Here is a 12278-nt window from a genome sequence, read left to right as displayed (position 1 = left end):
TGTCATACAAACAAATGACATCATGCAAACAAATAAATGACATCATGCAAACCAATGATGTCAAACAAACCAATGACATCATACAAACAAATAACATCATGCAAACCAATGATGTCAAACAAACCAATGACATCATACAAACCAATGACATCATGCAAACCAATGATGTCAAACAAACCAATGACATCATACAAACAAATGACATCATGCAAACCAATGACATCATCAAACCAATGATGTCAGGTTGTCAGAACAGGCTATGTTGCTTTTCTGGATTTTACAAAACAGAGGTGAGCCAGTCACATAAATTACATTACAGCCAACATGTATTGCAATATATGGCACTGCAAGTTTAACGGCAATACTTGGGGAACAGCGTACTTGAGGACGTAGATTAGAAGGAGACACATTCCTCACACTTGTCACCATGTAATTGAAAATGAAGGAACTGTAAAGGACATCAGAGACACACAGGGTTGAGTCCATCTGTTTCCGTCACTCTATTCACTTCAACTGTCTACAAGATGAATGACTGTAATTAAAACATGTCTTTACTGGGAAGGTGATGGTATTAGCGACCTCTTTGTCTGTCCCTGTTGGTGTGCTAATAAGGTCACGTGACACGGTGAAATGCCAGGTTAGACAACTGTGGTTAAGCAGCTATTCTTCTTGCTGTACTGATTATTTTCCAGGACCAAATGGTCAGTGCTTGAAATATTCATCTGAATGTATAATGGATCCCATTAACATAGAAGACCTCATCAATGCCAAAGCATAGTCTTGACCATGTGATCAGACATGTTTCCCTGGCAGCAAAAGACAATGCAGGACTGGAAACAACATGGAGAGAACACTGAAAAACAGCGATGACATCAGGTGCTTGCCAAAAGGGCAGACATTCCTCAGCCACAAGCATCACCCGTCACCTGTAGCATTAATGTAAAAATGCTAGTATAAGCACTTCAAGTGGTACTTTAGATGTATAATGGCTTGCATATAAACTCTTTCAATTTTTGTTGTTGCTATAGTATGTGGATGTTAGTGTTGTTATACATCTGCCTGACCACTGTGGCAAATTTGCAATCAAATAACAGTGAAAGCATATGTAAGTCTTAAGAAATGGACACTGCCATATAGCTGGAATATTGTTGAGTGCAGCGTTGAACATAAACCAAACTGTAAAGAAATGAACATGAGATAAAGCTGATGGTGGTATAAAACAATGTTCACTCACTCACTCACATACTCATGTGAGACCCACCATTTGGAGATGAAGTGTGTGTTAGGTTTTCTTATACACCTTTTAAAAAATCAATACAACATGCATGTATGGAAATGTGTTGTTAAGCTGTAATTGTAAATTTGCCCATGTCATGATATCTCTGCCAGTGACACACGAGGGAACAAATATCGTTAAAGTCTGCAAAAACTGCTGTGTAAACAGTTTCCAACTTTTCAGAAAAAAACAACTGGAGAAACTATGTTTTGCATTTTTTCAAGTTTTCTGGGAATTTTAGTGTTTTTTTCAAACATTTGAAGAGATAGTTGATTGTAAGAGGAGCAATGTATTCACTCATGCTACTTACTAGACAACTATAGCTGTTTGTCTGGATGTGGAGGACATCCTGTTTACGAATACAATATCATTAGTGTAGAATTGATGTGAGATGGGAGTGAGCTTACTTCACATCTTTACCCACAGCATCTAACATCCAGTGTGATTTACAGTCGAAGAGAAGCAACATTTATCAATGTAGCACGGACAGTGATCAATGTTATGACTCCATGGGGATTGTCCTTATTCTCTATCATCAGGATAAGTTGTTAGGGAAGCATAATTGATTCTACAAGACTTTACCCGGCCATCACGGCTGTCCGGTGGTCGGCAGGATGTGTAAGTTGATGACATTATAGTCACAGATTGTTTACTAACGTCAAGTGAGGGGTAAGTGACCATCTGATGAGGAATATCGGCTGTCAGGCAGCTCATGGCTACTTGTCCATGGGAGATCAGCTCTCAAGCCTTAATGTATTACTGAAGCATGATATAGTTACTACAGGTGCTGCCCAGCCCCGCTAATTGCCTTGCACAATCAGAAAGAATCTTGAACTAGTTTGATGGCTGTTTTATTCAGAATATTAATTTTTCTGAAGGTTCAGATCAAAGTTTGAAGACCATAGCTGCAGAAAAAGTATTTATTCCCTGCTTGAGAACTCAGTTCAATATTTTTTGCATTTATGGAGGTGTAAACCTAAAATGCTCTGTGCATGTGTAAAGTCATGTAAAGCAAACTTTGCTCCATGTGTACATGTCCAGAACAGTGGTCACTTCAGAAGCTGCTTATCAACACACAAAAGTCTGGACATCTTTACAAAATCAGTTAAATCTTTCAACATGATAACACAAGCTCTCAACTCAACCAATTAAGAAATATGTGTCTGCAAGTGGATGTGGCCTAATGCATTTTCAGAGTCTAAAAACAGGAACACAAAACAAATTTGCTTAGCCAATCAAATGCTTTTGAACTACCTGCAGTAAATATATTATTAAAATCTATCCAATGGTTGAAGTCAACTGCAAAATCTTACGTAATCTCATTTTTCTGCTGACACATACACATTTCTCCTGTGTAGAATTCTCCTGGAAAATAACTTTGAGCTGGCCGTTGACCTATAGACATAAAGTAGCACTGATTTTATTATTCAATATGCAACAAAGATGGGTTGTCTGTACAAATGTAGGAACATCAAGAAGTGGACTTCCATGATGAACAGTAGACTATGCCAAGCTTGTGTTTCAAGATTTAATCAGTTTTGAAGGGTAATTACACTGGTTATGCCCCTGGCATTCTGACAACAGATCTCAGCTGTTGTATTCCCCAGGAATGCCAATGCATGTTCCTGCACACCCTAGACCAATAGATTCCCTGCAACTCCATCATCACACACTGATCTGTATCACCTCCGCATCATCTGCCAGTGTATATTACCTATAACAGCTGGACATACCCTGAACACATATGCAGAGGTTGTTTAAAGACATTATCCTATTTCTGGGTTTATAGATTCTATTAAGAAAAATGTTCAACTAGGAATACATTGATGAGATTGATACATAATTTACAGTGTGTTTTTGTACCATTGATGACAGGTAACTGTCTGTTTTTCTGTAAGTGCCATCATTTACTGTTACGCCTCACCCGGGGGTCAGTGTATATAGACCTGTATCGTGAGCTGAATGGAGGAATAATACCCATTTCAATCAATTCCCATTTCCACTGCACGTTACCTGCAGCTCAGATTCCATTTCTGTACATCGGTGCAGTTGTCATTGTGCATATGTGCTCCTGGGTTTAATTATTATATAAAGAAATAAATAGTTTAATTACTATACTGATTGATAAATATATCTTCAGATGATAAAGTGAATTTGTCAGCACCTGCTCAGAGACCATTATCTCGTTCCAACGATGCAGTTAATGTCAGTACAATTCCCAAATGTAACAGCTTCAGAAAGCTTATTTGTATTCCACTATAAACACAACCAATATAGTGGAAGAGGAAGTAGTTACCTAGTTGTGTGGAGTGCAGTATTAAAACACCTCTGGATTAACAAATAAGACCTTCCCCTTTGTTCTGAACATGCCACCATTTATTTTACCTGGTATGGAATCCTCAATAAATCCTGCCATTAAGGTCTTATAGAGACACAGAGAACCAAGTTCCATGCAGTACATGCAGCTTATAATTATCAGCTTATCTAATATTGTAAACAACTTTAATTGTGAAAAAGCTGAAAGAAACTTCATAAAACATATAAAAACTTTTGAAGATGGAGTTCATGCAGAATCATATCATGGGATTTTGCTTGGTTTTAGGTTCTCAAACCCAAAAAGCTGATTATAGGTAAATAATCCTGTGATATTTTCATTATTATCATAGTCAAACAGTTATGTAAGTAATATATACAGTCAGTATGGCATTATTTGGATTCATGTTAATAATTTAGATTCATGAAAAGTTTATTTATGTGAATTATATATATTTTAACAGAAGAATACATGTGTACAGACACACGTATGTTCTTGTGAGGTACAGAACCTAAAGGCTTTAATTACAACCTTTAGCAGCTATTGTGATCATTGTGGCACCAGGAGTACCTGTGGTTGGAAATGAGTTAATTACTGCAATTATTTGATGGTAGCTGAGACGTGGGGATAAAAGCGTGCTACATTCCGTCCACAGTAATTATCGGACGGGGACTCGACCATGCTCATGACATCTACTGATGCACCAGCAGCATGTCGTCCAGCTGATAGTAAAGTTTAGAAAAGATAAAACCAGCAAATGTCAAAGCTATAGACGATGGGCCCCAGAGGAGACTCACCATCATCTTATTGCTGTCAGTGTTCACGAGTTGTGGCCATTTTGAACTATTTTGATTACCGATTCGTCAGTCCTCTGAGAATATCATTCCATCAGATGTGAGGATGGTTTATGCTTATCGCCAAGATTACTGTCATTGTCCATGGGATAGTAAAATGGTTGAGAGATTAAATACACATTTATTTTATCTTGATAGTATCAAAATAGGATATTTGGAGACATAATTCACATTTTGTCTTGTTGGAAAGTCTGAATTTCACAATATACAAGGAAACTTTGACACTTTTTTCTTAACAAAACATCGTCATGTGACATCAGCAAATATTGTCATGGTGATGATGTCTCTGTCAACATGAAATACAATTTGATAGCACCATAAGAAACAATATTACTTTCCTAAAGACTGGCAACTTTGATACATTTATTGTCAATTAAGGGAAGATTTGCTTTTTCACCAGAAAGAATCTTGTAACTTGATTTTAGATGTTGCTATTGCATATCCAGTTTCTAGTAAACTGACCTCATACATTGCTATGTATTTCCAGTTTCTTGTAGTGAATGAGTGAGTATGGTTTTACACCACTTTTAGCAATATTCCAGCAATGTCATAGTTGGGGACAGCAAACATGGGCTTCACACATTGTACCCATGCGGGGAATCGAACCTGGGCCTTCAGGGTGAAGAGAGAGCACTGTTACCACTAGGCTAAGTTTCTTGTAACTTCACCTTGTATGCTCCCATTGTGTGTTCATCATACAGACTGTGACACTGAGATTTAAAATTATGTCTTATCTCTGTGCAGCATTTTCACAAAATATTTTTCTTTCCTTTTGTATTTGATTCTGTTGGACATGTAATCTTCTAGGATTTCTGTGAGTCTTTGTGCAGTGAGACTTTACAATAGTGTTGAGCTCCATTCAGCACTGACACTGAAGGTGGCCACACACAGCAGGCTTGGGAAACATCATTACTACATGGAGAGTAATTATCTCATTAAAGAAAACTGAGCCACTTACAGTGCTTCAGATTATCTGCCAAGTGTGAATGCTGTATGGATTCTATCGCAATGTTTTCCAGTCCTACAATCATGCAATATGCCAGCAATATCAGATCAGCTGTAGCCAGTGATTGAGTTCATGTCAGGAATGCATTTATTCCAAAGTATTTTTTTTCCCTAAACGAAACTGTTGGGAAGTTTCAGATGTTGATTATCAACTTCAGTTGCAAAATGTTGATATGTGCTTCATACATTATTCAAACATGTGTGGAAGCATGTATTTGGGGAGTAGAATCAGACACACGGTGCCTGAAGGACTGTAGCCTTCAGAGACATGGAGGAACTTGACATTTGAGCTACATCCTCCGCCAACTGTGATGTCGCAGTGTCAACAGGCCCCCGTGTTTTTGTCTCCTCAATGTTATGACGTCACAGTAGGCCACAGCTAAAACTTGTAAGCTTCATTTGATTTTCTCTACAGTGGACTCATTAGATATGTCGCAAGGTATCTGCCTCAAGCTGATCCCTGGTGGGTTTTTTAGGATAATGTAATGAGCCAAGAGTTCAGGGAATCAAGCAACACCTCATGCAGCTGAAAGTGACATCTGGTGATCTATGGATGGTTGTACCAGTACATTCCCTATGTTTTAAGTCTATAGTTGAGCAAGGCTGGCCGTGTCGTATATGTCAAATAGGGGACATTAAATCTAGGGCCTTCTCCACATCTTTATTGTATATTTAATTTGTTTTCTGAACAGGTTATGTAATCATATTGATCCTGTCTGTACATTATGTACATTAGGCCTAGCACAACCTGTGTTAACTGCTGATATGGCAGATCAGGTACCATGGAATACACGTAACAATTACCGGAACCCTCAGTACACAATGCTGGTGTCATAGTTGTAGTATTGGTGTTTTGAACTATTGAAATACTATTGATATAGTGAAAGTGCCGTCCACAGTCACTTCAGCAGTTTGGACCCTTACAATCGACAGTCTGGTACTAATCTGTGAGGACCCATATATTGCTTTTTATATCATCTGTCCATGGGCTCTGTTTTTATAATACCATCTCTATGGACCTGTTTGTTGGGTCTAATACAATCCTCTATGGACCCTTTTGTTAGGTCTAATATCATCATCTATGGATCCTTTTGTTAGATATAATAGCTATGGATCCTGCCATTAGGTCAAATATCATTTCCCATGTTTGGTATAATACCATCCTGTATGGACCCTTGTTTGGAATAATATCATCTTCTATGGACCCTTGTTTGATATAATATCATCTTCTATGGACCCTTGTTTGGTATAATACCATCCTCTATGGACCCTTGTTTGGTATAATACCATCCTCTATGGACCTTTGTTTGGTATAATATCATCCTCTATTGACCCATTTTGGAGGTCTAATACCATCCTCTATGGACCTTTGTTTGGTATAATACCATCCTCTATGGACCCTTGTTTGGTATAATACCATCCTCTATGGACCTTTGTTTGGTATAATATCATCCTCTATTGACCCATTTTGGAGGTCTAATACCATCCTCTATGGACCCTTGTTTGGTATAATACCATCCTCTATGGACCCTTGTTTGGTATAATACCATCCTCTATGGACCCTTGTTTGGTATAATACCATCCTCTATTGACCCTTGTTTGGTATAATACCATCCTCTATGGACCCTTGTTTGGTATAATACCATCCTCTATGGACCCTTGTTTGGTATAATACCATCCTCTATGGACCCTTGTTTGGTATAATACCATCCTCTATGGACCCTTGTTTGGTATAATACCATCCTCTATGGACCCTTGTTTGGTATAATACCATCCTCTATAGACCCTTATTTGGTATATAACTATTCTCTATGACCCATTTTGGGGGTCTAATACCATCCTCTATGGACCTTTGTTGGTATAATACCATCCTCTATTGACCTTTGTTTGGGGTATAATACCATCCTCTATGGACCTTTGTTTGGTATAATATCATCCTCTATGGACCCATTTTGGAGGTATAATACCATCCTATGGACCCTATAATACCATCCTCTATGGACCCTTGTTTGGTTTAATACCATCCTATCTATGGACTATTCTCTATGACCCATTTGATCTATAATGGACCTTTGTTGGTATACCATCCTCGATTGACCCATTGTTTTATTCTAATACCATCCTCTATGGACCCTTGTTTGGTATAATACCACCCTCTATGGACCCTTGTTTGGTATAATACCATCCTCTATCGACCTTTGTTTGGTATAACACCATCCTCGATAGACCCTTATAATACCATCCTCCATATTGTTTGGTACAATTCTCTGTGGACCTTATTTGGTATAATACGATCCTCTATGGACCCTTGTTTGGGTATATTTATTACCATTCTCTATGGACCTTATTTGGTATAATACCATCCTCTATGGACCCTTGTTGGTATAATACCATCCTCTATTGACCCATTTTTGGTATATTACATATTCTCTGTGGACCTTATTTGGTATATAACTATAATGACCCATTTTGATCCTCTATGGACTATTTTGTTGGGCCTAATACCATCCTCTCTATGGACCCTTTGGTATAATACCATCCTCTATGGACCCTATCATCTTCTATGGACCTTTTGTTTGTTATGAAACCTTTATGTTGGATCATATTGCAGCCGAGGTAAGTCAACCAACATTCCAATGGTCAGGTCAAATCCTGATAGTAATGGTTGTGTGCCATAATACCACTTCCTTCTTACTAACGGTTGTGTTTTCTGTTTCAGCTTCATGATGGTGCTCATCTGCCTCATCTTCAGTGTCTTATCTACCATAGACCAATACTCAACATTTGCAAATGAGACATTGTTTTGGATGGTGAGTATGTCTCCTGTGTGTGTTCCTGTGTGAGTGCCAACCTTGTGTACCAGTTGTGTGTCCAACACCCATGTCTAACACTACTAGTGCTACAACTTACTATATGTGTTGTTACCATTAGACCAGTAGAGATTTAGTTGTTATGGTTTGACAAGAACAGCACCATTGTTGGGTTAGAATTGTCACACGAGACATGTATTTGATTAACTTGCTTATGCCACACATGGCATCATCCCCTCCACACTTGAACACCTGTCTGTCCTGTTTTTTCCTGCACACAGCTCCCACTAACGTAATTAACAGTTCTACTAACTCATCCAAACCATGCTGTTACACACCACCAAACAGTATATCCAACATAAGCTGACCAAACTGGCTGCATCTATCAATCCCATCAAGATCAACTTGATTCCAGTCACCAGCTCCCCTCAACTCCACCTGACTCAACTACTGATCTAACAAGTTCCTGCCCATTGCCATCACCCCACCACCCCTTCATACTAGCACCACCCCCACTAACCAGCTCCACCTATCAAACATGATCAACCCTTCTAACATGATCCATCCCCACTAACCAGCTCCACCTATCAAACATGATCAACCCTTCTAACATGATCCATCCCCACTAACAAGCTCCACCCATCAAACATGATCAACCCTTCTAACATGATCCATCCCCACTAACCAGCTCCACCGATCAAACATGATCAACCCTTCTAACATGATCCATCCCAACTAACCAGCTCCACCCATCAAACATGATCAACCCTTCTAACATGATCCATCCCCACTAACCAGCTCCACCTATCAAACATGATCAACCCTTCTAACATGATCCATCCCCACTAACCAGCTCCACCCATCAAACATGATCAACCCTTCTAACTTGATCCATCCCCACTAACCAGCTCCACCCATCAAACATGATCAACCCTTCTAACATGATCCATCCCCACTAACCAGCTCCACCCATCAAACATGATCAACCCTTCTAACTTGATCCAACACAACTACCAAGCTCCACCCATAAAACATGATCAACCCTTCTAGCAGTCCATCCCCACTAACCAGCTCCACCCACAAAACTTGATCCATCCCCACTAACCAGCTCCACCCTCAAACAGGCACCATCCTTTTAACTAGCTCCACCCTCATTAAGACAGCTTCACTCCTCATACAGGCTTTTCTCCTCAAAATAGCATCATTATACAGCTCCAACCCTTTAAAACCCCTCCAGCCATTTTACCATCACCCCTTTATATGAACTCTAAGCAATTCTACCATCACCTGTCTTACCCAGCTCTTCCCTATACTTTCACCCCTCTACCCAATTGTGTCACTCTTAAAGCCAGTTCTATGCAACTCTACCGTCACACCTTTAAGCCAGCACTACCAACTCTACCGTCACTCCTTTATGCCAGTTCTATACAACTCTACCATCACACCTTTAAGCCAGCACTACCAACTCTACCATCATTCCTTTAAGCCAGCACTACCAACTCTACCATCACTCCTTTATGCCAGTTCTATACAACTCTACCATCACTCCTTTAAGCCAGCTTTAACCAACTCTACCATCACTCTCTGTCAAAGGAATTACACTCCTGCACTAGGCTCAACCGCACAATGACAAACCTTTAATTACCTTAACCCATTTCCAGTAACCACACTAACAGGAAAACCTACTGTAAAAGTCACAGAAACATTCTGAAACTTCTCCCTCTTATTTCAACACATCATCAACTTAAAACTCCTCACATCATGTGGTTATTTGGTTAGCTTCTGAGTTTCACAGCCTGGGATATTATGTGACCCTATGATTGGAACTGATCCCTACCTCTACAGTTGATGGAGCTTCAGCTGTCTGACGATGCTCAGTATATTTTGTGGTTGCAGTAGTTTCACTATGCTGGCTCTGTACAGAACTGTAATGAAGCTCTTGAAGAAGATAGCTGAAATACCTCTTCCCACCCATGGCCTCAAGGACAATGTCTTCCAATATGAAGAAAGAGTTTTAACTTAATCTCCAAGACTCTTGTATCTACTGTGTGCTTCCAGTACTCTTGGTAGTTGAGTGTAGTTGATGAAGAGTGCTTCATGTGCCAGATGTACATAACTCATTCTGAAGTACAGATAGGATTACATGAAGTGAAGTTCTCATGTCCATGTTCAACATTTTGCTCTTGCAACAAGGACTATTTTCGATCTCCTTTAGTATAAATTATCTAATCCTTTTAAGTTTACCAGATCAAAGTCTAGTTAATCACAGGAATTAATTAACAAGCATATACAATTGATGCACAATACAAATATTTAGAATAAGAGCTCGGGGGAGGGGAAAGGCTGAGATATGTGATGTTTATACCAGAATGCAGTGTAACTGAAGTACATATGAGCACCTAAACTAGATCAGATAACAACATCAGCCATGCACAACCCATTTCTGCTGTGTATTGGGTGTCACAAAGGTCCCTTCAGTTGTGTATTGAATTTCATAGAGGTCCCTTCACTTGGGTGTTGGGTGTCACAAAGGACCCTCAGTTGGGTGTCACAGAGGTCCCTTCAGTTGGGTGTAACAGAGGTCTCTTGATCTGTGTATTGGGTATCACAAAGGTCCCTTCAGTTGAGTGTAACAGAGGTCTATTGATCTGTGTATTGGGTGTCACAAAGGTCCCTTCAGTTGATTGTAACAGAGGTCTCTTGATCTGTGTATTGGGTGTCACACAGTCCCTTCAGTGGGTGTAACAGAGGTCTCTTGATCTGTGTATTGGGTGTCACAAAGGTCCCTTCAGTTGAGTGTACAGAGGTCTCTTGATCTGTGTATTGGGTGTCACAAAGGTCCCTTCAGTTGGGTGACACAGAGGTCCCTTTATCTGTGTATTGGGTGTCACAGAGGTCCCTTCAGTTGGGTGTAAACAGAGGTCCCTTCATCTGTGTATTGGGTGTCACAAAGGTCCCTTCAGTTGGGTGTAACAGAGGTCTCTTCATCTGGGGATTGGGTATCACAGAGGTCCCTTCATCTGTGTATTGGGTGTCACAGAGATCCCTTCATATGGGTGATACAGAGGTCCTTCAGCTGTGTACTGGGTGTCACAGAGGTCCTTCAGCTGTGTATTGAGTGTCACAGAGGTCTCTTCATCTGTGTATTGGGTGTCACAGAGGTCCTTTCAGCTGTGTATTGGGTGTCACAGAGGTCCCTTCATCTGTGTATTGGGTGTCACAAAGGTCCCTTCATCTGTGTATTGGGTGTCACAGAGGTCCCTTCAGCTGTGTATTGGGTGTCACAAAGGTCCCTTCATCTGTGTATTGGGTGTCACAGAGGTCCTTTCAGCTGTGTCTTGGGTGTCACAAAGGTCCCTTCATCTGTGTATTGGGTGTCACAGAGGTCCTTTCAGCTGTGTCTTGGGTGTCACAAAGGTCCCTTCATCTGTGTATTGGGTGCCACAGAGGTCCCTTCATCTGTGTATTGGGTGACACAGAGGTCCCTTTAAATGTGTATTGGGTGTCACAGAGGTCCCTTCATCTGTGTATTGGGTGTCACAGAGGTCCCTTCATCTGTGTATTGGGTGTCACAGAGGTCCTTTCAGCTGTGTATTGGGTGCCACAGAGGTCCCTTCATCTGTGTATTGGGTGACACAGAGGTCCCTTTAAATGTGTATTGGGTGTCACAAAGGTCCCTTCATCTGTGTATTGGGTGTCACAGAGGTCCTTTCAGCTGTGTCTTGGGTGTCACAAAGGTCCCTTCATCAGTGTATTGGGTGTCTCAGAGGTCCCTTCAGCTGTGTATTGGGTGACACAGAGGTCCCTTTAACTGTGAATTGGCTGTCACTGAGGTCCTTTTAGCTGTGTATTGGATGTCTCAGAGGTCCGTTGTGTTCTGTATTGGGTGTAACAGAGGTCACTTCAGCTGTATATTGGGGGTCACAGAGGTCCTTCAGCTGTGTATTGGGTGTCACATAGGTCCCTTCATCTGTGTATTGGGTGTCACAAAGGTCCCTTCAACTGTGTATTGGGTGTCA

General features: G+C 40.4%; 1 protein-coding gene across 1 annotated transcript in view; it reads left to right on the top strand.

Annotated features, from left to right (window-relative positions):
• The window catches only part of LOC124287579 (potassium voltage-gated channel subfamily KQT member 1-like), a 137506-nt gene that overhangs the window by 50383 nt on the left and 74845 nt on the right, over positions 1 to 12278 (top strand). Inside the window, exon 3 of the mRNA XM_046724068.1 lies at positions 8169 to 8259. Coding sequence (XP_046580024.1) covers positions 8169 to 8259 — 91 coding nt within the window. The remainder of the gene's footprint in view (positions 1 to 8168; positions 8260 to 12278) is intronic.

Source organism: Haliotis rubra, unplaced genomic scaffold (assembly GCF_003918875.1).
Source record: "Haliotis rubra isolate DU_JTF1 unplaced genomic scaffold, ASM391887v1 Scf401, whole genome shotgun sequence".
In the NCBI taxonomy this organism is placed as follows: Eukaryota; Metazoa; Mollusca; class Gastropoda; order Lepetellida; family Haliotidae; genus Haliotis; species Haliotis rubra.
This window is presented reverse-complemented; position numbering and strand designations above follow the sequence as displayed.